The sequence below is a fragment of the Actinia tenebrosa genome, unplaced genomic scaffold (genome assembly GCF_029948245.1).
Source record: "Actinia tenebrosa isolate PJP-AT-01 unplaced genomic scaffold, QUT_ActTen_1.0 PGA_scaffold2__45_contigs__length_23673736, whole genome shotgun sequence".
Taxonomy (NCBI): domain Eukaryota; kingdom Metazoa; phylum Cnidaria; class Anthozoa; order Actiniaria; family Actiniidae; genus Actinia; species Actinia tenebrosa.
The window spans coordinates 23,047,503-23,074,713 of record NW_028292579.1 but is presented as its reverse complement, the minus strand read 5'-3'; the positions used below and the strand labels follow the sequence as shown (position 1 = coordinate 23,074,713).

Sequence of the window (27,211 nt, the reverse complement as noted above, 5' to 3'; positions counted from 1 at the left end):
TTTGGAAAATCTAAATATTTCGATTTACGAAAATTTGGACTTACTCAAAAAACGCTTATTTTAAGGTTACAACTTCAAGCGGCTTGTTTTCTATGAAATACGACAAAAATCCAAAATATTTTTAGGCACAGATTTAAAGGTTTATTAGTACATTTTAGCAAATAGAAAATATTTTGAATAACAGCTTTCTTTCATTTTTTTAAAAAGCGATATGTGACGGGTTGAGGCGTTTGGGCTTCCTGTGGTGACATTTAACTTAACGTAGAAGTTTATGACACCAATTTTCGTGGCTAACCTGAACCAGTTGTACCATATTCGTACATATTCCTACCGAATAATTAAAATTCTTTGCAATATAGATATTTTTGTCTAGAGGAAGAGTCAAAAGCTTTATGACAAATTTTCTTACCTTAAAACAGATATCCCAATGCTATGCCTGTGTGAAATGCTTTAAACGTATTTTGCTATTAATTTTTTCATCACCGGATTACCAAAGCATTTCCCTCTATCTCCCATTTGTCTGTTAAAAACTAATCGTTTTCTTAATAACTTATCATAGTCAGATTATCATCATCAAGTTATTTTTTCATGTTTTCAGGCTTGAAAGCGCTTGATAATTGAAGCTATAGAATGTTTGCTATGGAGCAATTACTATCATATCTAAGTCTTACTTTACATTGCAGCCCATTTTGAAGGTGAGATATATGATAAACATTAGCCAATCACATCGTAAAGACTTTGCGCACGTTATTTTTAATGCGCACATAGAGCAAATGCGCTTCATTATAAATGCTTTTCATAAATTGCTAAATTCTCTATGAAACATTAAAAGGTTACTGTGCAACAGTATTTATTTTGTATTAGAAGTTTGTTGAGGTTGAACAATTTGAAATCAATAAGTTCTTATAATCGACCTTATAATTATGGAGGCTTGGGATTCCTGTGGCAAGAGACAAAAAGTACCGGTTAAATTTGAAATTATATTTTCTTTAAAAAAATGAATCTATCTTACACAAAAGCACTTGTTCATCGTAAATCCTTTGCAACATTTTACAATTTGCATAATTTCACGCCCAAAATTGTGATTACAATAGCTAAAACTTCACCACAGGTAGCCCAAATTCCTCCACCCACTAAAAAACGCTTAATAAAAACATGAAAGCAAGCTTCGATCCAATTTGTTTAACGTTTGGCAGAAAGAACTAAGCAAGCTTTAAATCTGTACCTAAAAATATTTAGAGTTTTTACTTTATTTCATAAAAAACAAGCGCATTGAAGTTGGAAACTCAAAATAAGCGTTTTTTCGGTTGGTCCAAATTTTAGTAAATCGAAATATTGGGATTTTTTAAACAAAATACATATCAATAGAAAGCTAAGGACCACACCAACATGTTTCTGAAGATATTTTTTCGATAAAAATTAAACTAAAGATTTTATAGGGGTCGTAATTTTTGAGGAAAATCAGGTTTGGTCAGCGGTATAGCGCTTTTAGCATTTTCCTTTTTTTGGGTGCTTTTTAAATTTCTTTGCCAATAATACTTCGTCATATGATAGATCTCTAAATGCGTTATATCTGAGCCTGAGGAAAGTTCTGAGTTCATTTGGTAATGCGAAGAAAAACGAGTATAAATACTACGCTTTTTGGGCTTCCTGTGTATTGCTATGAGTAGTGCGAATAATAAAGGTAGCCCAACACAACACTTTTCAATAAAAGAATTTTCTAAATTTGAAATCCCATAGAGAATAATATTCTTTTGTTTTGTTTTCACGGATTCTTTTTCTCTAGGGACCTGGTGTGTTGGAACTGGTTGAATCCGCCATCTTAAAGTCTTGGTGAATCAAGAAACGAGAAAGAACGCTGAATAAGTCAAGAAATAAGCCGTATTAAGTCCCGTGGATGTCCGGAACAAAGGTAACTTGAATTATAGACTTGACTGAATGTAGGCGAGCACCACAAAACTAAGAAAATCAAGTGAAACGCTGTCGTTTTTGATAAACCTGTGTCTGTATATTTCATCACTTCATCATCTATATTTTCCATACATCTCTCTCTGTCTTAATGTATTACGTTCTGCTTCACAATCAGGCCACATTTATGTTTCATGTCCGCTATTTGTTGTCTTTCTAGATTTTATTCTAAATAAATATATAAGGTTTACTTTGAAGGATAATTTTCGATTCAAAGATATGTACATAATCAACAACAAAATGCGCAAAGTATTCTCTCGCCTGATTGGTCGAAACAAGAAAACACTCTGCCTACTTCTGCCAGTTAGGCTTTTATTTTAAAAAATCAGAAAACTATAACTATGCATCAAAAGGAACATTTATTTGCGTATCATTTTCATTTATTTACGCGCAAATAGATTTTTTTGTGTATTTTTCCCCCGCGCGTTATTACATTTGCGCTGTTGTTATATCTTGTTTGTTGAAGCCACTAACCTTCTGATATGTTATTTTACAGATGGAGGAATGAAAGCTATAAGTCAACCCAGAAAGCAAGAACGATCAGAACTGTCCCTTATAGTCAAGAACTGGCCAAGAGAGAAAATAGTATTAGGAAAAAACAAGTAATTAAACCGGACAAGGTTAATCAACTATTTTTTTGATCTTTCTCGTGTTTTTTTTATATCTAAACGTGATATGAGTTTTTGATTGTACTTGTTTTTTTTTAAAATTAAATGGTTTTTGAGAACTTTAGATTTACTTATTTTGTGTCAATTCCCTTTTCAAAATCGCACTTTTTTCCCGCCAAAAAACTTAGAAAATTTTCAGGCGCTCTTTATCTCTGGACAAGGTTAATCAACTATTTCTTTTGATCTTTCTCGTGTTTTTATCTAGGCTTAGTGATATGAGTTTTTGATTGTACTTGGTTTAATTTTAAATTAAATGGTTTTCACGAACTTTAGACTTTCTTATTTTGTGTCAATTCCCTTTTTAAAATCGCACTTTTTTCCCGCCAAAAAACTTAGAAAATTTTCATGCGCTCTTTCTCTTTATTTAGGCTACTCTTCAACAAAGCGAATTTTCCCGCCAAAAGACTTAGAATTTTTTTGGTTCATTTGCCCTGGCACTTTTAGCCACGCCTTTACCTCTTGCACCTACTTTAGCACTTCGGAAGATCCCTCTCGTGCCTATCCTGTCACCTTCACCCCGCCCTCTGATCCCCTTCTTTTGTTCTGCTCATTACCCCATTGTTTCGTGAAGACAATAAACAAGACATTAAATATTCATAAGATTTTTTATTAACATACCAACAACTACAAGCGTTATGTTTTAAGAAACATTCAAACCTTTACCCTCAACAATCTCACTGACAGTCTACAGCACAGATACACCGGATACATGGCAAGAGGTAAGTTGAAGGTACAGGTTCAAGCCCCAGGTAAGGTCTAGCTCTCAGATGAAAAATTGGACAAGCAAGAAAACAGTCACCCACAAGCCAAGATCAAGGTAAGTCAGGTATCCACAAACAAGGTAAGGAGGATTGGCTCACAAATTGGCAAAGAAACTCAGAAATTGGCTTTAAAAGAAAAAAAATTCGAATTGGCCAAAAAAAATTAAAAAAAGAAAAAAATGTGAAAAAAAGCCATAAATTTTGAAAAAATATATACTAAGTCTTTTTGCAAATTTTTTGGCCCCTAGGGTAGTTAGACGAAGGTCCCTGAGATCAAAAGTTCCAACCTACCCTCCCCTTAAGAAAACGTGCCCCCCAACAAAGTGTTGAGGGGCACCCTTAAGGTTTTGGAATAGCAAGAACTAATGACCTCAGGGACAGACCATTTGTTTGGGATTCTAAAGACATAGGTGTTGCTTGAGTAAAAGACTAGTACAGGATGCTAAAAAAGGCATAAAACTGGTGTTGTCTCTGGTCAAAATAATCTAACCCATTTTGGGTATGGCCAATATAGAGTTTTAACAATTTGCTGAATATTTCTTGCAATTGTGAACAGAGTACTTCTAAAATGAATTTATTTCCCGAGTGTTTTAGTAAAAGACAACACCAGCTTTACACCTCATTTTACAGCACCAGTTAGAACTGGTTATCACATTGAACTTTTCTGGTTTAGCATTCAATAAGGTTCGAAATAAATTGAATGAATTTCTTTTAGTTGATTGAAATGTTCAATGTCTCAACAGCATGGTTCTCTACTGTACTAGTAATATACAAAAGAATAGTTATTGTATGAATATGATAAACCATGGCACAATGAAGAAGACATCTTCCATGAACATCTGTACTATGCTTCATTATATTATACAAACTCTATTCTAGGATACAGCAAGAGTGACATATGGTATATTTGAGTTCAATCAAGTTCAATTCATGAGCAGATTTGGCTGAGAAAATCAATTCCGAATGGTGAAAATAAAGCAATGAAGTAGGTATGCACCCGTGTCTTAAACAAAATCATTTCCATTCTTATAATGGTTGAAGAAATTCAATATAGGTAAGACTACTGGTTTCCAATTTGGTCCACTTTCACTCACTACCACCACATTCAATGTTCTATATGTGGGACTCTCTCTTAACTCATATCAATAATATCATCTTAAGAGTTCAATTCAAAATAATCGTATGATCAAGTCCAATGTGTTTCAAATGAATCCAAAGTATTTTTCTGAAATTGCCTAAAAGATGCCAAATAACTTAGAGAAGGTTTGAAATACCATATGTCATCTCTTGTTGCACTTTTACTTAAGCAACACCTATGTCAGACTATGAGATGAACACACCAAGCCCTATAGATTGCTCAAGGTACAGTATATGATAGAGTCTAAACAGAATTTAGAATGCCGATAATAATTAGTATTAAATTGTAAATCTGAATTTGAAGGGTACATCAGGTAGAAAAGCTGTGCATTGATATACCACATTGATCTGATGTTAACTTGATAACATCAAACGAATTCTGTCAATCAAACCAAAATATCAATAATACGATATTTTTATGTAGCCGTCAATTTGTTGGAAAGACTTTTGGTTAACAAGATTGACATGATAAAGCCGCAAAATGAATTATAACAATTTTGTACACAGTCCTCCCAGCTGACCATTGGTGTGTTCCCTCATAGTCATAAGATTAACATTTCACCACTTTCAGACACCCAATTGCCCTATTTCACTAAGGGGTCACATCTTGTTTATGTGGGGGATAGAATCCCCAAATCCAATAGAAAGCTCACTAAAATTTAATCTAAAATGGCCAGGTTTCCAGATATAATATGATTGTGTTAATATGTATTAAAAAATATTCTGAGCGTTTGCTGGCTATTCTACTTCTCTTCGTGGATTGATACCGGTTTTAGAACAATTTTCAGTGAATTTGCGTTGATATGACCCCCTCAGATGACCATGATCCTTTGCGTTTAAACAATAGATTGTTTTGATGTGACGTCATAGTGAAATAGGGCAATTGCAAAAACATTAATATTCTAATAATACCTTGACAAGGTATTATTTAGAAGGAAAAACTGCCATAGAAATGTTCTAACCAATGTCCTTTGCTGGTGCAATACAGCTTCAAATATGACCAAATTAAATAGCACTTAAGGAGGCTAGAAATGGTTTTTCATGAGCGTGCACACTCTAGATTCGATGAAGTAGAACTTGCAAAAGGAAAAATTTGTCCTCAAAAATTTTAATATTCAAACTGAAAAAAAACAAAAACTCTGCTGTTAAATGTCTTCAAATTTTGCATATGGCTTTGATTTATGTTTTCAAAAATTTAAGGAAAAATTTAAAAAGCTCTGTAAGGGGGATCTACTCCAAACAAATTTAATTGATTTTTATTAATTCCCTATTACAGAATATTTTCTCTTTTTTTTGTCAAAAAGAAGATTATGATACAAAGTTTAAATATTCTGGTTTTTAAAAAAATTACCATTTGGTTCCTGAGTTATGATTTTTTAAATGAGCATTTTTGATGGCATAAAAAGGGTTCTTATGTTGTCATAGCAACGTCTTATGTCATTTTTTTCATGTTCATTGTGATCTTTGGTTTATGGTCTTTGGCTTTCTGGGTTTACTTGCTATATATTATAGCTAAATTAATTTTTTTTAGTTCATAATTTTGATCGTTGGTAAAGACACAAAAACTTTCCAGCCTCCTTAAAAATTGGAAATTAGACAAAACATTTGAATGTAAATTGAAAATTGAAAGTAAAAAATCAAAATTTAAAACCAAGCTTTTAAAATGAGCTTTTTTCCGACTCAATCTTTGAGTAGATTATTCATCAACTTAAACAAAACCAAAGTGTTTTTCATGGTTTGATAAAATTAAAATTTGGTTTGGTTTACACATGAAGGACACCAGAGAAAGATAACTAATGGCTTTGAATGCTGATAAACTATGCACTGTACTTACTTTATATCCAGAACCATGTACCACGTCATACCAGGGATTTGAATCATAATATTCACAGTGATTAAAAACATTATCAAAGCAACAAAAATCATAATATCAAAGCTGCAGTAGACTCTAACTTTGATGAGAATTCTGCTCCAAACATCTTTGAAAAAACATTTTAGCATTTGTACTGTGAGGGATGAGATAAATGAATAATTTATGCATGTTCATTGAACCAATATTGCTTGGAAACAAAGATAAACTTAATTTTGGACCCCAATGAAGTGAAAGTCTACTGAACCAAACAAGAAAATGATATCAATGGAATCAATCAATGCATTTCAAAAAAGAGCAATTCATGGTGAAAAAGATTTTTTCTGAATTCTGCACATCAACCAAAAATGATAATTTAAAAAAAAAAAAAAATTTGTAATGAATTAATCCGATTTTTTTTTTCAATAATAATTTGTAATCAATCAGTCAAATTCTCAAGTGCAGTTCTATAAATTTCAGATGACGTATCAATGAATGAAATAATTAAATTACCTGAAAATGTTTTGAAAAATGAGAGCAGAAAACCTTTCAGAGCATTTTTAAGCTGTACAAAATTTAGAAAAAAGCTTTGTCACATGCATACATAATTTATATCAATTGAATTCATCAAATGTTCAATAACAGCAAAAAAATAAATGTTAGTAATGAAGAGTTGATTCCAGACCAGCCAGTCATCTCGTCCAGGTGATATGTGCATAATTTATCAGCATTCAATAAAATTAAAGTGATGTGGTCACTTTTTATTAGTAATAAAAAGATTTCACAACCTTTAATTTCTAATACTTTGATATTTAATAGGTCTTAAAGTGGTGAATAATATCTACATACAACATTCAATTGTATGTAGATGATACATTAATATTATTACTACCTTAAGGTTTAATAGTTAATTAGATTAAGTGGATTCTGCTGGTCTTCTTCAGGCAGCTGCACTGTTCATTGGTGGCTGTAGCTGGCATGGTACAGAATGCTCATCTTTGAACTGAGGAAAGGAAACAATTTGAAATTAAAAAAAAAAGAGTCCCAACAAAAGTGCCTAAGGGGACCCCCCAGGTAAAAGACTTGTCAACTACTCCACCCTACAAATAGTTTCGAAAAGACTTTGAAAATGTTAAAAAATATATATCTTAAAAATTTCAAACCATATATCTTTCAAATAACAATTTCTTTACAATACATTGTCGTCAATTATTTTAATGAAACTAAAGTTTCAAAATTGGCTGTCAGTTTTCTTGCAGATTCAATGCGTTACAGATTTTTAGACTTTTGAACTAAATTAAACTTCATTAAATAGCTTAATAAAATACGAAAAAATGGCTTACTGGAGTTATAGTTACTTGAAAAACATAAAAGAAGGCAAAAAAGGGCCATTTTGTCGACAAACCAAGAATTCTGGAAAAGCACGTGCTCCACCAAAACTGGAATATTTTGACTATTTATTGAAATAAACCCGTTAAAAACTCTACAAGCGAAGAAAGAATGTGTATTTACCTTTTTGTGTGGTATTGCAGTCCTAGAAGGAACGTGGGAACAGTATTTGGGCGTATTTTGTAGCACAAACCACGAACAACCAACTTCAGCCCTTCAGCCATCTTGTTCTTGACTCTGACAAGAAGAATACACGTGATTACGTACACGTGACTAATAACACAGGAATCCCAGACACCAAGGCAGGATTGAGTTACGTTAATATTTCTTTCTTTAAATTCTTAGAAATGGAGCTCTCGCGCTAGTTACCATTTGAGGCAAATATATCCCTAAGTATTTAAGTTTCTGAAGTTTTCTTTATCAAGCTGAGATTTTAAAAAAGCTTTAGCTCAAGTGCCACGTCTAACAATTAACCAGCATGCCTCACTAATATTGATATGTTATGACTCAAATGAGCACGCCCGCGGCTCAACGTTAATCTGGGCAAATATTGCGACTTGTATATGTACACCCACTGCGATAGTGCCCCGTTTCAAATCCCTGCATTAAAGAACTTCAACATGATTTCAGTTACCTGATCTGAAGACTTCCAAGGTTTCCAGTCATCTCACAATCCCAGCAGTATTTTCTTTTCATTTTTATCGAGTTATCGATTTATATAGATGCTCAGCCGAGACATCCATCAAGAACCTCTTCCAAAAATATTGGGGATGAAACATCAGTATCATTTAGATTAATCGCAATATCAAATAAAATAATAACAGAGTGCCGTGATAGTGTAGGAGGGAAGCAAGAGATTTTGATGAAGTCTATATCAAGTTTAATCAGGCGCGCACGAGTTCGTCATATAAAGAGCGCAATGACAAGCCTCGTATCAAGAAGACAATAAATGAGAAGCAATTTGAAGTGCACAGGATTACAAAAGTAAGAAATCATTTTAACGTATCGTGCGCATAACGGTTGCAGGGGTCGAGGTAGTTTAGTTGCAATCTGGTTGTATCAACTCATCCAAAATCATAGGATACGGCGCGCAACGAACTAACACTTGATGGAGAGTCCAAATTCCAAGCTCTTGAAGCTAAACTCTCCATTATTCAACAATCTTCTACAAGAGGGGTGATTTGCGCGCGCACAACTTTACATTGAAAAAATCGCGCGTCTATGGGCTGTCTTACTCATGCCCGGCCATTATAAAATTATATAACATGAAAATTGCTTTTGAAATAACTGCACTTAGTTTAATTTCTATACATTTTTATATTTTCTCTTTTTAACTATACCGACATCATTAAGGAACACGTTGCCTACGTTAAGTCATCAGAAATTGAGAGCATATCCAAAGAAATTAGTTAATTAAAGTGCTAATGCGGTTACTTTTGAGGTACTTTTTTATTTTATAGCAATTTTTTCAACTGACTAAATTATGCTATAGACTGAACTTTCTCTTTAATCTGAGATCCAAGAATGCAAACCATTCATCAATTTACCTCTGAAAATCGCGAGCTTGACAAGTGTTCGATGTTTTCATTCTTGTCGATTGTAATTTTCCGAAAGTGCACAGTGCGTCACTAGTGTTATCTAGTCTAAATTAAAACTGCTAGCCTGATTAATGAAAGATACTATATTCCTATGTTCATACTAGTATTTCTAAATCCTTCAGCCCTGCAATGGCTGACTGGAATCCAGCATTGTAGTCAGTAGTGACCTCGTTTTGTATGTAGTCGGACCGCTTATCTTCATACTGATCGTTCTTATCAGGACCACCTACTAATGCGCCTGTAAGGGTTTGTGGGTTGGGGCCAGGATTGTTGAAGTCATTCCAGGTACACGATGCGGGTTTGGATGGACAGGAACTGGAAGCATGATGGGGTCGAAGTGGAGGGTTAACGCCAAACCCAACGACAAAGCTGCGTCCACTATCTCCAAGCATGTAATGGATCTGCTTTCTTGCAAAGTCGCGGTAGGTCTGCGGTTTCAACCCCAGCTTAGCAGCGACTAGCGCTAGAAATGCTGTGTTTGCAGAGTAGCGGTTGGGACCCCACTGCGCTCGCCATGCAAGCCCTTTGGGTGTATAGTGAACGTCTCCTCCTGGTAACCAACTGTCTAGGTATGTTTGGGCGTTTTTCGTATAGGTTGCCTTGCCTGTTATCTCTGCCAATAATACTTGTGCTCCAGCCTTCTTGTCATCCCATGAAAAAGCCCAAGGCTTACTGTTCATGCCATATTGGGTGTAGTATCGTTCAGCTTTTTCAAGATATGCTTGCTTCTTGGTAGCTTTGTACAACCAGGCGGCTCCCCACACTAGCTCATCGTTGAACCCACTGTGCGACTTGTAAAAGGTTGCAGCATTTGTAATAGAATCGCTGTATTTTCCTCTGTATTTGTCAGCAAACTCGTACAATTCCTCAGCATGCTTCACCAAAGTACTAGCATAGCCTTGGTTGGTTTGCGCAAAGGCAATAGATGTTGCGGCGAGAGCAGCGGCTGTTTCTGCTGCTAATTCTGAGCCTGGTTTGCTTCGGGTGATCTTGAATCCAGGACGCTTCATGGTCATGTCTTCGGGACGACCCCAGTAAGCATGATCTACATCTGCGTCCCCAACCTGCGACAGACAAGGATATTCATGATTACAGGCCTGTTTTGGAATATCGAATCATCTTCAGGCATTTCTGCGGTAGTCAAGGCAACAGCCTAAAGACCTTCTTACAGATACGACGGCCATCTTGAATTCTGTTGTATTAATTAAGACATCATGATTATGGGATGTCGAGGGGGTAACTATTGAATTATTTATAGACTGCACAGCTGTCAGGGTGTCTTTCTATATAACATTATGCTTTTCCAGCAGATATAAAAAGCAATTGAATTTGCTTGTAGTTGGAATAATATGTGAAACACCAATTTAAAAACGTAACCCCGCCACTCTATGCATTGTCGTCATATAATTCAAGTCGGCCGTCGTATCAGCATAAAAGGTCTATTTTTGCATGCAACAGTTTTCAACTTTTCCTGCAATCAAATATGCAATAAGAAAACCGACAAAAACAGCGCAACTTCCTGATAACCGTACACTTAAAGGTGATTTAACTAAGGACGATCAAGGACAAGATTCTATTACCAGGAGCTTTGCAAACGAATTGAAAAAGATATATTCGTTGTGCGCAATTTTGCGCACGACGGTTGCAGCGTTTTTCTGAGTCATAAAGCAAGTTATCGATGCTCATGTGCAAATATTGTCCAATGTGTTTGTAGATTTGCTTGTTGAAGTTATTAAAAGGAAAATGAGCGAACATATCCAAACCGTGTCATCACGATTCACGTGTTTAAATCGGTTTCATTTATATAGTCATTTCTGTACAGTGGCTTTTTCTTTTTCGCATTCATATAAGGTCATATTTATGTCAGGGGCGAAATTTCACTAACCTGTCCATAGAATTCAAACTTTGCAGTATGAGCCTTGATAAAGTAATCAGTTGCCCACTTTATAGAGTCCAACGCATTATCCAATTCTCCGGCAGCTTTGTAGGCATTTCTGTACTCCACGAGTCCCCATGCTAATACAGTTACACTAGACGCCAAAGGGAAACCAAACTTGACGAAGTCTCCAGCGTCATACCATCCACCAGTCAAGTCTTCTCCATTATTTCCACGGTCTGAAAGAGCGGAGTCACCTCTCCATGGAACTCTATTTGTTGCAGGGAGTTTCCCAGATCGTTGTGCCTCATAGAATAATATTGATGCATGTAAAACCTCGTCGTAATTGTACGGTGATGGTGATGTTGTAGCAGTGGAAGTCGTTGGTACGCTTGTGAGTGGTCTTGTCGTTGGCATTGAAGTCGTGGTATGCCTTTGGACAGTGGTTGATGGAGACATGGTTGTTTGATGTGTTGTTGGTTGTGAAGAACTTGATGGAGAGGATGTTGTTGGAGCGTTAGTCGTAGGCTTGGTTAGCTTGGTTATTGGCGTAGTGGTTGTCGGGGGTGCTGTGGTTGTTGTCGGTGTTGTTGATGGTGCTGATGTTGTCGTTGAGCATGCTGCTGCGTTCAACTCTACATGAGTGTTTCTTCGAAACTCCACAAATGCATCTGGTGCTGGCTTTCCATTTGTCGACTTACTTGCTAGAAACGCCATTTTTAAAATAGAGCACTTTCCCAAGTCAGAATTCCAGGGCATACTCTTTAGTTCATAAACCTTTGCATCGTTTGACACTAATACAATCTTTGCTTTCCATATCTGGAGCCCTGGAGCTGGTTGGGTGAATCTTATAGTCATTTTCCATCCTCCGGTTACTTTTTCCAGGAGTTGTATTCGAATGTTCATCTTGAAGCCTGAATCCCACTGCTGCTCGAGTTTGGCGCTTGTTGTTTCACCTCTCACAGCTGTGACACTCATCAACCCAAGAAGAACGGCCAACATAAGTGAACAAGACATCGTTGACACTTCTTGCCTGAAAAAAAAAAAAGCTCTATTGAAAAAAAAAACGGCCTTGATTTTAAGAGGGTAGCACTTAATAGCCAGTGGCCAACAAACCTGTGCCACTAGTTCCTAGAAAACTACCTTTGCGTAAGAGGCTTCTTACAGTTATGACACAAATGTAGTCAGTTTTTTAACTCGCTCGTAACGCGTCACAAAAACTCAGATATTTCTGATTTTAGCACATGTTGTGGCTGAAACATGAATATTATTTTTGAGTGTTGTTGGCCATTACGGGCCGATTTTCTAACAGTGGTTTTTTACAACATTGTCCTCATGTTCGCTTAAAAATCGATGGATTTTTATGAAACTTCAGGTTCTTGGTAAATAGATGGTCATAATTCTGTCTGCCTAGTTTGAAGAAAATCTATACAGCGCACGTATTTATGTTGCAAAATAGGACGGGGAAAATAACACCACAAATAACACACGACACCTCTTGGAACCTCTCAATGTCCGCCTCGCAAGAAAAGACTTCTAAAATTGAAAACATGAAGTATTTCACACTGTTATAGTAATTGCTATTACATTTAAACAATACTTGTTCAATCAACTCTTTTCATGGCTTTGAAATGAAGGTGAAGATCAAAGCTGAAATTATGAGGGGACCATGTGACGATAATTTTCCTGGTCGCTCACAAGCCCATACATGATATCAATGAGTTCTTCCCATGTCTAAAAGCTAAAAAGTATCCTACATCAAGAACAGGAGTATTTTTATTGTGCTTTCATTTATAATGGACAGACCGAGAGGTCACTGCATACAAGAGTATCAGAACGATAGGAGGGCAATATGTCATCACCACCTGTCGTCCATGATCATCCAGCACGCAAATGAATATTAAAGAATCATAAGTTTGATGGGATGATAAAGAGAACGATTTACACCTTCGTTTGATCTTAAAACTGTGCTCAGGAGATTCAGGAAGTTAACGACCACTCCCAAACCAAATAACATACCGAAAAACCATAAACTCTGGCAAAGCAAGCGCTAGGGAATAGTTTTAATTTTGCGCGTGTAAACGTTTTTCTTATCATTGAGAAAGATATGGGGTTTTTAAGATCAGCGACGACAAAATAAATTACCCTTCATGATCATTTGTTCACTTTTTACTCGATACTCGATAAAACGACAAGAAAAGTTCAATAAAAGGCTGCACGGTGGTACTTTATCATTGATGGAGCTTATATTCCGCCACTTTTTGTTGCTATAAGTTGGCCCTGTAGCCGGGGTTGCCAATCCCCTGATCCCATTTCTCACCCGATAAACTTTTTCTATAAGTCGTAGTTTTTGCTCCTTTGTGCTTGATGGTCCCTCGACTTGGCGACGGACCCGTTTGCGAAAAAAAAAAAAAAAAAAACCCGCAGAGAGCGAAAAAAAGAAAAAAAATCCGAGAACTGGGATCGTCTTATGGAGTAAGTCTATAAAATATCAGAGCAAATGTAAGGAATTTGTGCTTACCTTAAGCTTATGATCCAGTAGTGTAGCAAAACGGCGTTGTCTTTGATGTCTTGATGTCTGGTTTTGCCTTGTATGTGATACTGTGTCCTACAGCAGGCAGTCGTGACTTATAAATAGCTAAACACCATCACTCATTTAGGGAATCGAAGCATCACTCACCCAGTCATTTTCGATGATTTGTTTATCTACAAAAGCAAACAAACGTGCAAGAAGAGTCTATTCTTCCAGAACAGACTAGTACTCGATAGATGTGTTTCATGGGAGCCAGTTGTTGTAGGAAAGAAACAATATAAATGTTCTCATTTTCGTTTCGCCAAGGAGAAAATTTCAATTGATTTGATGAACAACATAGCTACCGTGAAATCCCTCAATATCTCAATTCAATAGACTTCAATTTAATCAGGCGTTTTCTGAAAGACGTCTGAGTAAGCCTAGAGCCTTTGGTAACATAGTCTGTTTGACCAGCCTTATACATAAGATAGGACGCATTGAACTAAAATATCAAAATATGCAATTGGCAAAATGCGTACATATATGCCTTAAGAAAAAGTATTTACAGCTTTTTATCATACTAAAGGTGACACATCTGTAATCTGTATAGAATGTGAACAATAACTTTGCTAGAGTGGAGAACAAACTGTAGGCTGTCTAAAGCAAATGTTTATTTCCATCGAGATATTCTTTTGAAAATATATCCATCCATCCATCTCTCCCTCCCTCCGTCTGTCTGTCTGTTTGTCTGTCCATCCGTCCGATTATCTATCCACCCATCCTAGTAACCAATTAATCCCCCACCCATGTTTCCATTCATCCATCCACCCAACTATACTGAAAACAGCAACCATCCTCCTACCCTGTCATCCTGCCATCGATCCTTTAACCCATATTTATGTTTTCCCCTTCATCGCTCTAGTACGTATACCTTTAACCGCCCATCCACAAGCATCCATACATCCATCCAACTATGCAACCAACAACATAACACCTGCTTCGCCGGTATGAAATGGTTTAGCAATTGGTATGCGATAACGATACGGAAACAAACTATATCATTTTTGATGACCTGCATTTTAGCAGCTTTTCCTGCTATCTTGTTAAGACGCTCTACTGTTTTTATGTCCGGAAGTGACTAAGGTGCTTGCGATTCAGTAGCTTGCGTGCAGCCAAACTAACTGTTAAAAATCATATCTTCTTTTTGTATACACAATCGCATTTTTTCTACGGTGTGGGATAAATAGAGGATACTAATACGGCAGCGCAAAAATACAAATTTTTTCTGTAAGTCAGATGAAAAAATCTCTCCGGCGAGCGAGCTTTGCGTTACATCAATAGGTACGATCAACATATGCCTAGCATTCAGCAGATGTCAAAAATTGACGGAGTTGATACGAGAGAAGCTATGGCAACGGTGATATCTTTATATGAACATATATAGTCACATTCCCTCCCAAAAACCTCCTGGATTTCGAGAGAAGCCATGGCAACGGTGATATCTTTATATGAACATATACAGCCACATTCCCTCCAAAACGTCTCCTGGATTTCTTCCTCTCTTTCTTTACCGCGTGATCTGCACATCACAGTGGAGTCAATATATGTATTATTATGTTGCTGAAGGCATGGAAGAAAGTACAAGTCTCTCCACCCACAAAAACCACTTAAAAGATTTACCTTTAATGTTTTTCCGCCTATGTAACAAAGAGCTGTTATCGATTCTGCAATGGAAAGACGATACATACTTGGTCTTCTTCTTATGGCCACCTTGGTACTGCAGACTGGTGAGCGAGTCGTTGTGAAACTGTTGTGATTCGAAAGGAAATACAACACAAATATTGAACCAAAGTGAATTCAATTAAACCCATAGCATATAATACTAAGCTTCATGTTTTTCTGTTTTATATGCTTTTTCATTGGCCACACATTAATTGTGCTGTAATTGTGCCGTACATTTATCTTTTATTTTTAATCTAATTATAGATTAGAAAAATATAGATTTCGATGAAATATATGTTTAAAGGTCCTGCGAGGTGTTCCAAACGTCTTCCAAAACGTTTTATTGAGGATTAGTGACCACGAATTTTGTGTTGTATAACTTAGTCCAAATTTCAACTGAAAACCAATATATCTTTCTTTTTTCTTTCACTTTCCTATCTTTATTTTTCTTTTTGTTTTCTTTGGCAAAAACCTCATGCACTTCATCAATATTCAACTTCCAAATTCCAATTCGACCTTTGCTTTTACCAAGTTTAGAGCCCAGCTCTGTTGTGATAGAACAGCGAAAGCGTAATGTATATATTTTTTAGATTTTTAAAACAATCTTATTTCGTACTATGAATTACACTTGTGTTCTAATTTTAATTTAGAAACAGCATCGAAATTGAAACTCGAAACTGGCACTCAAACTTCATTTCCTTCTGGGAAGTTAAGAGTCTTCCATAATGGAGAGTGGGGAACAATATGTCATGACGGATGGAGCATGAAAAACACCCATATCGCTTGCAAAGAGCTTGGCTACACTAGAGGCTTGGCATATACTCCCATGGGGGGAAGGAGTAAGAGGAGAGTTTGGTTAGGTAATGTTGTGTGTACTGGTATGGAGAGATCTCTAGATCAATGCTCTCACAATGGATGGGGGACCCACGACTGCACTCATGGTCAAGATGTTGGAATTGTTTGCTACGACAGTAAAGGTAAGCTTTATTAGATTAAAAACAAGTAAAAGAACCACCAAGTGATCGCCAAGAATCCAAATCACTTCTGCGTGTTGGGAAAACGAAACTAGAGGCGGAGATTGGGAGGGGACCTTCAGTAAGCAGAAAATTAGAACAAGAAATATAGTAGCTTCTGAACAGAAAATGAGAATATGGCACTCATTCCGACCCAATTGTGATATTCAGCAAAAACTTGAACAGAGCTCTTATGCTTTGTGAATCTTGACTGGCATCTAATGTAAATAATCAGATTACCGTTATTTTCCTTTTTGCTCGTTTATCTGTAGAACCAATTGATGTGCGACTCGTTGAGGGAAAGGTAGCATCAGAAGGTCGTATAGAAATCAAGTATAATGGTACTTGGGGTACTGTTTGTGATTATAATTGGAAAATCAAAGAAGCTAACGTCATATGCAGGATGTTGGGGTATGAGAAGGCGTTAAAGCTTGTCCGTATTGGATCAGGAAACGGACCAATATGGCTGGACGATGTGACGTGTAAAGGTGTTGAGTCATCTATTGAGGAATGTCGTCATAGAGGCTGGGGAGTTACAGAATGTGATCATGATGACGACATTGGCACTATCTGTCAACCACGAGGTAAGTGTTGTGAAAGACACTGAACATAATGATCATGATGATGACATTGGCACTATCTGTCAACCGCGAGGTAAGTGGCATGGAAGACACTCAATATGATGATGATGATACTGGCACTATCGGTCAACCACGAGGTCAGTGGCATGGAAGACTATGTTGATGATGATACTGGTACTATCGGTCAACCACGAGGTAAGTGTGATAGGAGGTTCCGAGGTGCGACACTGAATATGATGACACAGACAAGAGTGATGCATAGTGTCATCATTGAATATGATGATAGTGATGATCATGGCATAGGCACTCTCTGTCAACAACCAATATAAGTAGTATTGAAGATGGAAAGGAGCGTCACTGATTCTTTTGTTACTTGTGTAATATCATGATGATCATGATGACGACATTGGCACTATCTGTCAACCCCGAGGTAAGTGGCATGGAAGACACTGAATATAATGATCATGATGATGACACTGACACTATCTGTCAACCACGGGGTAAGTGGCTTGAAAGACACTCAATATGACCATGATGATGACACTGGCACTTTCTGTCAACCACGAGGTAAGTGGCATGGAAGACACTCAATATAATTATCATGATGATGACACTGGCACTATCTGTCAACAACGGGGTAAGTGGCATGGAAGACACTCAATATGATGATGATGATGATGACACTGGCACTATCTGTCAACCACGGGGTAAGTGGCTTGAAAGACACTCAATATGACCATGATGATGACACTGGCACTATCTGTCAACCACGAGGTAAGCGGCATGGAAGACACTGAATATGACCATGATGATGACACTGGCACTATCTGTCAACCACGAGTTAGTGGCAAGGAAGAAACCCCCAATATGATCATGATGATGACACTGGCACTATCTGTCAACCACGAGGTAAGTGGCATGGAAGACACTCAATATGATCATGATGATGACACTGGCACTATCTGTCAACCACGGGGTAAGTGGCATGGAAGACACTCAATATGACCATGATGATGACACTGGCACTATCTGTCAACCACGGGGTAAGTGGCATGGAAGACACTGAATATGACCATGATGATGACACTAGCACTATCTGTCAACCACGAGGTAAGTGGCATGGAAGACACTGAATATGACCATGATGATGACACTGGCACTATCTGTCAACCACGAGGTAAGTGGCATGGAAGACACTGAATATAATTATCATGATGATGACACTGGCACTATCTGTCAACCACGAGGTAAGTGGCATGGAAGACACTCAATATAGGAGGTTCCGAGGTGCGACACTGAATATGATAACACAGACTTTCTGTATGTCAACCAAGAGTGATGTCAACCAAGAGTGATGCCTAGTGTCATCATTGAATATGATGATAGTGATGATCATGGCATAGGTACTCTCTGTCAACAACCAATATAAGTAGCATTGAAGATGGCAAGGAGCGTCACTGATTCTTTTGTTACTTGTGTTTGTTTTAAGCAACTTCAGTTATCAAGATTCGTTTGGCCGATGGTGTAGTACCCCATACAGGAAAACTTCAAATTCAATACAACAAAACAACATGGGAGGATGTTGGTTCGGACAGGTTTGACTTAAAGGATGCACATGTAGTTTGTCGAGCGCTTGGTTTCAGTAAAGCAATGACTCTTTTTTCTCATTCTACTAATTCTACGGTTATATTTACGATAACTGTGGACTGCAATGGCCATGAAATGTCTAGCACTCATTGTCAAGTTAGAATACAACAGATCTTGCCCTGCAACAACATGAGTGTTATTGGGATAGTTTGTAAGCCATCGTCAGGTAAGAAACTGAATCATGAAATAAGACATTGATATGTACCATAAAGATATATTCGTACAGATGCGTGGAAACAATAACAATTGCCTCTTGCTATTCTCAACAGTTAGAAGGGAATAAAAACTTGAAAACGTATCGCGCTGATTCAAAACGACTTTATCAAATGAGAAAGAAAGAAAAACTAAGCTATGATAAGAAACCTCCAAGTGATTTAACCTTCAAAGTTTTTCATTTTTTTCTCGCTAGAGAATTAGCCAATCAGAGAACATTTTATAGAATCTAGCTTTATTTCATCACGCATCGCTATAATTTAGTAATTTACCGAAGTCTTACTTTTTATTAAGAATCGTGGAAAACTAATTTGCGTCTGACTCAAGGCTACTCGGCCATGGAGGGTCTGGTTGAGATCCAGCAGTACGGAGTTTGGGGCACAATCTGCAGCCATGGATGGAGCATGCGCGATGCCAACGTGGTTTGTCGCATGCTCAATTACACAGGAGCAGTTACCGCATTTCAGAAATTTGGTAACGGAAAAGGTCCAATATGGCTTACAGAGGTAAAATGTAAGGGAGACGAGAAGGACATATTAAACTGCACTCACGCTGGCCTCGGTCAGACAAGCTTGTGTAGTCATAGCAACGACGCAGGAGTCGTTTGTCACTCATATTCAGGTCAGTAGACAAATTTTGACATTAGATTTTTGTTGCTGGATAAAGACTTGAAATGTGAAGTTGTTTCATTTACAGATGACGTACAAGTACGTTTAGTAGGAGGGGGTACTCCGTATTCAGGCCAAGTACAAGTCAGATTCAATGGTCAATGGGGAGCAATATGTGGGTATTATTGGGACATCGAAGAGGCCAGCGTCGTGTGCCGAATGTTAAACTACGGAAGAGCTTTAGCCGCTTTCAGTCATTACAGTAAAGGCAGCTCCAAATTTTGGTTGAACGGTGTTCGCTGCTCTGGTATGGAGACCTCGATCTTAATGTGTGATCATTGGGGATGGGGAAAAAGATTGTGTCGTCAAGATGATGACGTTGGAGTGATATGTGAAGGACCTACATGTGAGTATGACAGTATATTGCTTCGTTAAGGGAGTAGTATACTCACGGCATGTCTGACGTCACCTATCCTCTCTTATCTATTACCCACTATCCACCATCTATCAGCCTTAGTGTATTATCCTACATCGTCCAGCATCCATTGTAAGCCACCATCCCTCGTGCATAACCCATCATCTATCATTCTTCATCCAGTATATAGTATCCATCATTAGTATAATTTTAGACTCAAATATAGAGTTTCTTGAGCTGTGATTGGTCGAGCGAGCGGTGATTCTGAGACGATAATGAGCGGTGATTATGAGGTGATTATCACTGATCATTGGTAATTCACCAATCATCATGCATCCCATAATTTGTGATAGTTCTATACCTGCCCCGATCATCTATCGTGCATACAGTCATTCATTGACACCTTCAAGTGAGTACATACATACATCTACATCACTCATCATCATAATTTACCGTCTGTTACCCAGATCCATCATGAAACACCCATCAACCATCAACCCTTCACCATCATTACTCTTTAGTAACAAGTGCATTTGATTATAGCTCTGCTTCCAAACGTAAGCTTTCGTCTGGCGGGTGGCAGCACACCAAACCAAGGCCGAGTAGAGGTTCGATATTACGGAGTCTGGGGCACAGTTTGTCAGCATTACTGGAAACTAACAGATGCTCACGTGGTCTGTCGCATGCTCAACTATAGCAAAGCATCTTGGGCAGGGCAAGCAGAAAAGCATGAAAAGAGTCCGGTTATATTAACACGTCTTGGTTGCCGTGGAAACGAAAGGAGTATTGATCACTGTCATCCTCGCTGGGGAGTCTGGTACTGCTACACTACAAAGGACGCGGGAGTCAGATGCGAAGATATTTCACAAGGCAAGTATCAGCATTTGATTGTCGTTAACAATATGAATGACCCATTCTAAAGAGAGATTAATTTCGGCAGTCACTGTTTGACATTTAACTTTAGAGCAAGACCAAATTTTATGAGAATGGCCGACCAATGGACAGTGCGTGGGCTATTAAAAACTGGATATGTTGTTACTGCGCACAACTGATGTCCCAAGTACAATGCCATGTAAAACTCTTGATGCTATGTAGGGAAATAACTTGATCTATAACTTGATCTACAATTTATCTATTATCAGATGAGTTGTCAGTCAAGGCTCGTCTCGTCGAATTCGATGGAGAAAGACATGCCCATTTTGGTGGAGTAGAAGTAAGATACAACGAGACGTGGATACCAGTCTGTGATGATACCTGGGATATATCAGACGCTCATGCGGTCTGCAGAATGCTTGGTTACAAAGGAGCTCTTGCAGCATTAAAAAAGTTTGGTCCTGGAAGGCGGGGAGGACTGTGGATGGGTGGAGTCGAATGCAGTGGCGACGAAAGATCGATCAGCGAATGTTATCATCGTGGATGGACGAACACTGGTTGCCCGGACAACTACTATGCTGGTGTCATGTGTAAACCAGCAAAAGGTTGGTTATAGATTATATTGCTTTAGCTCCCACTAAAGTTGAAACTTTCAGTAATCCATTACTGAAATCCTAAAAATCTGTAGATCTTCCACCAGTAGAACTTTGTTTGGAAGACGGAAGTTCATCCAACTCTGGTCGTGTTGCTGTTCGCTATGGTAACGTATGGGGTACAATATGTAATAGGGGACTGGACATCAACGATGCTAAAGTGATTTGTGGTATGCTTGGCTACCCTGGGGCAAGTAAGGTGTATCCAAAGTCCAGCTTCAGACCTGGAAATGGTACTATCTGGTTGAGTAACCTGGAGTGTAATGGAACAGAGAAGTCGATTGTTGACTGTCGTCATCCAGGATGGGGACAAACAACGTGTAACCATGACGACGATGTAGCCATCGTATGCCAAATAGGTAACCTCAGAACAAAATCTTGGTTCAAAATAATAAGCACTTGATGTTCTAATGTTATATTCTGTCATAGCTGATGCACCTCGATTAGTTGTAAATGGTTCAAATGCAGTCACAACATCAACAGTGACTCTTGAAGTACATCAATCAAACAAGACAGACACCGGATTGATAAGGTAATAGTAGTCGTTTGAATGTTAGAATGAGACTCGTTGGGCATGGAACTGTGGGTCTGAATTGATGGCAAACAAGAAAGCATTAATTTTTTGAAGGGAGTGTGGAGAGCGCTGGAGGAATCCATATAAACGTCATAGAAAAATCAACAATCCCCTTTCTGTAAAGGAATAAATATCAAGACAGAATATCGATGACAGAAATTAGACTAAATGAAAATACCGATAACCCTCCCTTTTTTGACTGTGTATAAGTAAAAACTTGATCTGCATGAGATGGGCCTCCCCCCTTCTAAAATGATAATGCTTTTTCTTCTCGGAATTGCCCGATCATTCAAATCCAACACGAATTGTCTACCGAATGAGTATATTTCTTCTTCTTAAGTTTGATGCAGTTTATCGTGGAAGAGTTAAAAGACCAAGTTCTTTTCATTTCATTGGACCCCATCCGAGCAGTCTTGCCATCCAAATTAGAAAACAAAACAATAGCAACAGAAGTATCTTCTTCATTCTACATTACTGCTGAGCTCCTGGGTCCCATCTCGAACCTTACGATTGGTGACGGTCAATATTACCATGGTTACTACAACGCACCGCTGGAACCCGGATCGATGTATAGAGTACATGTGAGAATGGTTACCATAGCAATGGATGGGGTGAGTATAGGTTGACCAGTTGGCATATACGTCGTACGTTTGAACAAAAATCTTAGTTACGTATATGTTGGAGCCAACATAACAGACATGTTTTCTTTGTGATTGCGCAATTTTCTTCAAAAGTAATAACTTGGAAAGTACCCGCTTATCAATTGCTACAAACGTTTTGACGCACAATATTTTGATACAATTTTGTAACTGCCACGAATGCAACGACTCTATTAATTTATATTTAGAATTTAAAGTCATTCGTATCTCTTATGATCGCTTTCAGTCGAAAGTTGCGCAAGTTGATTAAAACGGTCTTTAACATGGGATGAAAGGAAGAAGAAAAAACAAAAACGATATCAAAGATTATGAAGCTTATTTTTCTCAATCGATCAGTCGTAATGTTGTCTAGCTAAATTTCACACGAAAAGAACATGCAAATACTCGAAAATCAGCTATTTGAGGGACTATTTGAGGAAATACGACACGCGCGCACATTAACATCAACTGCGTCTTAATTACTGGCAAAAAAAAAAAAAAGTGAAAAATGAAGTAAAGTAAATTGAAATAAAAATAACAGTTTCATACCTCCTCATTCTGTAGAATAGAGTTTACAGCAAAGACTCTTTTGTGGTGTTTGCTACAAAACCAGACAACCATCGCACAGAAGGTATGGGGATGTTCAAGTTTTCAGTGCTTTCCTAGCGATGTCCTTAAAGGAAAAAAATAAATAAAGACCATGTTTGATAAGTTTAATGCAATGTAGTGATCATGACGAAAAAAAATTGATGCCGTAATGCTTGCAGTGCTTACTGACTCGGAGCAGCAATGCTGAAAGTAATGGCTCCTTTAACAGTCTTAGAACACAAAATCTAATCGTAATTGTGACTCTGCGAGATGCACGAGCGGGATGTTATTTGTTACGCACCTCCTACGCCTTGTCTTGCTATGATTTGTTTTGATAATCAATGACATTCTATTAGTGCGCAACTAAATCATAAGACAAGTTTCGAGAAAGACTAATCAGTTGCTTTGATCAGTCCAACACGATACTAATAGTGTGTTTATCAAGGGCGGATCCAGCCAAAATTTTAGGGGGGGGGGGGGGGCTAACTGAGTTTAGGGGGGGCTAATTGAGTTTAGGGGGAGCTAATTGAGTTTCTTCCGTCAACACAACGGAAAACAATATAAAAGAGCATCGTTTTTTTCTGCTGAAGGGGGGCTTCAGCCTCCCTTTACCCCCCCCCCCCCCCCCCCCTGGATCTGCCCTTGTCTATATTAAGTAAACACCTTTCGGACCCTGTCTGGTGTTCGCTTAATAAAGAGTGTCTGCTGTACTATAGAGGTTTGATTTACAGTGAATATAGAAAGAAAATTTATTGTCCGTACAACTAGATGTCCATATAATGAAGCGTGTCCGATTAATAGAGGTTTGTTTTACAGTAAATATGGGGGAAAAAACAGGGACCGTGCGACTAGCTGTCCGTTTAATGAAGGGTGTCAGCTTTATAGAGGTTTGTTTTGCGGTAAACATGGTAAAAACATTTAGGGACCGTGCAACTAGAATTAAATGAAGGGTGACCACTGAATAGAGGTTTGTTTTACAGTCAGCTTAATGAGGGGTCCGCTTAATGGAGATATTCCTGTAATTATTATCATTTTTTCAGAAAAACGACTGAATGAAAGGAAGAGTTTTCCTGAAGTCATTGTGATTTGCTTCTCAATTGCCATCATTGTTCTGATCATCGTGATAATTGGATGCTTTGTCAGGCTCAATATGAGAAAGAGGAAGAAAAATGCTAAAATAAAAGCTACTGAAAATTCAGGTCAGTAATTGCGCATGCAGTACAAACATTCTAGTCGAGCACCCTCTGAAGCCCCATAACTTACATAGAGGACTAATACATGGCCGCGCGGAGATACGGATTTCATCTTCGAGTGTTAAAGAGATATCTTACAAGTGAGCGCAGCGAACAGCGGACTACTGCACAGTCTAATACTCTTTTGTCTGAAGTCATGAATGTTTCAAAGTAATTTGATCGATACGCTGAAGCAACCTCTGGACTTATCGAAGTCAAAGCACCGCTAACTCACAGATTGTCTAGCATGAAACAGGCAACCTTGATCTGGGCTGATCACAGTCAGGGCACATGGCTAACTCACAGATCAAATTAAAATTTAGCGTGCTAGGCATGGAGGGAGAATAACTTGAGGAAAACCCTCGAATCAAGGGAGAGACCTAACGAACTCTACTCACATGTGATGTCGAGTCCAGGAATCGAACACAAGAACCAGAGACGTGCTGACGCTGCGAATGCGAATTTCAAGAAACGGCGGCTGACAATTGTAATATTTGTGATAGATATCCAAGCTTACTTTTAACGATAACGTTTATTTTTTAAAGATAATGCGATGATACCAGCCGATGTCATCAAAGCCACCGAAGATGCGCACTATCAACCTCTTATGACGTTCTTACCTGACCAATCAGACGACAAATGTCATGGCAACACACTTACCCAACAACAAGGTTCTTGCTATCAGCCTGCAAGAAACAGAAATGTAAGCACTATAGTAATAGGTCTATATTCTTCTGTATTCATTCTGAGATTTTGTTTTTGCCTTTTTTCACAGGTTGAGCCCATTTATGCAAATATTCACTAATGGCTTTATGGCAACAGTACTTCAGCTCTGCGACAGCATTCCTTTTTAAAGAATATCTTATTATAACACTTACAGTTATAATGTAATCCTTTTCGGCAGATTCAAATGCTATGAAACGATCAATATTTGTAGTGATATATCGGAGCGATCTCACCAAGCAATGTTAGATCCCCCCACATTATGATACCTTTTTAACTTCTCATATTCAGACCACGTGTCGTTCTCTTGAGAATAACATTCTTTGTTTGAGTTGTGTTCATATTCATGTGTCTTCTCGTGTGCTACTTTAAACAAAGGAATGACACTCTAGGGAATGACACGCGGTTTGCAATGGGAAACATTATGTCCAAGTTAATAAGGTCTATTTGTTGTAGCGTCAGATTGTCTTTGATAGAAGTAGAAACGAGTTCTAGTTATATCGCAAAATTTGGTGTACTGTTGCGCGCAACGTTTCGCGCAACGTACAACCACTGCACCCTGTGTTCAACAGTCCAGCTGTTGCGCTCTACCTCGCAGAAGTACATAGACATGATTTGTACATCGTTGCGCGGAGAGTATCAACGTTTGAACGCGTCTACAGCATGGTGGTCCCATACGATACAGTATGTTATCATTTTGAAACTGGTTATTTGTTATCACTAATCAACACAGCTAAGACAGCAGGTGCGCAACTCAACGAGGTTGAACTGGAAGCATGTGAAGGCGCCTCTGGCAGCCACTATACAGTCCATATATGACCCCGAAGCATAGTTCTAACAAGTGTAAGTAAAATACAAAAAGAGGAGGGGGGAGAAAAAAAGGGGGAAAAACAAAAGATATGATTAAGAGAGCTCATAAATAGAATGCAAGTAAAAGAATTATAATAGAGCTATCTTGTTTATAAGAGAAAATTTTCTGATTAAAAAGTTTTTTCTTGAATTTTTCTTATTGGAGTTCTTTGAATTTTCACTCGAAGGATAGTTTGAATTGGCTGCAAGTCTAGTGTTATAACTGCATGTGTCTTCTTTTAACAAACCGCATCGTGATCAGCAGTAGAACCAATACCATCATAATCAGCTCAAGATCTAATTTAGCTTTCTTTTATGTTATTCTTGACATCAAACTGAAACTCTAAAGTTTGTAATCAAGCGAAAATTTTGATGACAAGATGGAAAAGACACATCGCCAGGGCTTAGTTTCTGAAATGTCAAACACTATATCAAAGTATCTCTTTGAAATTCTGTTAACATTAAGTTAAAAATCTTACGCTTAGGCTTACCTTCGATGGCAAAGTTCAAACTTTCCCCACTTAGGCAACACCCCATCTTGAAACAGCAAAAGTCTAAAAAATAAAATAGTAATACCTAATAAAACTTATTTTTAAAATTCTTATCCCAATATTAAAGAAATACTGTCTTTTTTTGGTAAAAAAAATACTGTCATAGTTAAAGTCGTTTCGTTCTTCCGACATTTTCTTCTTCTTTGAATCTGAACAGAACGCACGCGTCAACTACGAGAGGAAAATGGCGCGAAACCCAAACAATGGTGCAAAAGTGAAACCGGAAATTCGATTTGATTGCTATAATTGTAGTTAATAAATTACGAATTATTTCATTTCAAACTATAAACAAAAAGCTATATTTATTACACGATAGAAGAATTCTTAAAATAATGTTAAACACATTTAAAATATTTTTGGCCATAGAACCGATTGTGCATAGACAATGCAATAATAGTGAACAATCGTTTTGAAATTGTTAGTATGGTAGATGTTTAAGCTTTGTAAATTCCCCTTTATTTTCGTTAAAGCTTTTCTTGGATTTTTGTCTGGAAATTTCTTTGGTTCAGATTTTAAAAATGTGTGACTCAGTACTGACATTCAACGTCATTTCAGTTTCATTTGATGTTGGGT

General features: G+C 37.7%; 2 protein-coding genes and 2 long non-coding RNA genes across 5 annotated transcripts; 2 read left to right on the top strand and 2 right to left on the bottom strand.

Moving 5' to 3' along the window:
• The first annotated feature begins 569 nt into the window (after nt 1-569).
• On the top strand, nt 570-2,828 carry LOC148909628 (uncharacterized). 2 transcript variants are annotated; one of them, XR_016120360.1, is made up of 4 exons: nt 570-695; nt 1,787-1,912; nt 2,465-2,588; nt 2,798-2,828. It is a non-coding gene; the product is annotated as an uncharacterized LOC148909628 (long non-coding RNA). The 2 variants fall into 2 exon arrangements; XR_016120359.1 differs by lacking the exon at nt 570-695 and having other exon boundaries at nt 1,631-1,912.
• A 4,096-nt stretch (nt 2,829-6,924) lies between these two features.
• LOC148909627 (uncharacterized) lies at nt 6,925-9,103 on the bottom strand. The gene is made up of 3 exons (XR_016120449.1): nt 8,407-9,103; nt 7,896-8,009; nt 6,925-7,386 (listed from the first exon to the last, which is right to left on the bottom strand). It is a non-coding gene; the product is annotated as an uncharacterized LOC148909627 (long non-coding RNA).
• A 99-nt stretch (nt 9,104-9,202) lies between these two features.
• Nucleotides 9,203-15,506, bottom strand: LOC116300382 (uncharacterized). Its single transcript, XM_031709253.2, has 4 exons — nt 15,439-15,506; nt 13,768-13,952; nt 11,256-12,279; nt 9,203-10,434 (listed from the first exon to the last, which is right to left on the bottom strand). Exons 3-4 carry the CDS (start codon nt 12,261-12,263, stop codon nt 9,466-9,468), a joined length of 1,977 nt encoding a protein of 658 aa, XP_031565113.2. The 5' UTR covers nt 12,264-12,279; nt 13,768-13,952; nt 15,439-15,506; the 3' UTR covers nt 9,203-9,465.
• LOC116300381 (scavenger receptor cysteine-rich type 1 protein M130) lies at nt 15,488-26,272 on the top strand. Its single transcript, XM_031709250.2, has 15 exons — nt 15,488-15,545; nt 16,131-16,457; nt 16,766-17,077; nt 18,564-18,887; nt 19,229-19,555; nt 19,631-19,948; nt 20,501-20,827; nt 21,100-21,435; nt 21,519-21,842; nt 21,913-22,015; nt 22,398-22,668; nt 23,260-23,326; nt 24,324-24,482; nt 25,061-25,218; nt 25,291-26,272. The coding sequence occupies exons 1-15, from the start codon at nt 15,488-15,490 to the stop codon at nt 25,318-25,320; spliced, it is 3,441 nt and encodes a 1,146-aa protein (XP_031565110.2). The 3' UTR covers nt 25,321-26,272.
• The last annotated feature ends 939 nt before the right edge of the window (nt 26,273-27,211 follow it).

Coding starts and splice junctions, on each gene's coding strand:
- LOC116300382 (XM_031709253.2), bottom strand. CDS start 12,263: ATGTCTTGTTCACTTATGTTGGCCGTTCTTCTTGGGTTGATGAGTGTC. Junction 10,435..11,255: donor AGTTTGAATTCTATGGACAG/GTTAGTGAAATT, acceptor TGTCTGTCGCAG/GTTGGGGACGCAGATGTAGA.
- LOC116300381 (XM_031709250.2), top strand. CDS start 15,488: ATGGAAAGACGATACATACTTGGTCTTCTTCTTATGGCCACCTTGGTA. Junction 20,828..21,099: donor ATGCGAAGATATTTCACAAG/GCAAGTATCAGC, acceptor ATCTATTATCAG/ATGAGTTGTCAGTCAAGGCT. Junction 21,843..21,912: donor AGCCATCGTATGCCAAATAG/GTAACCTCAGAA, acceptor ATTCTGTCATAG/CTGATGCACCTCGATTAGTT.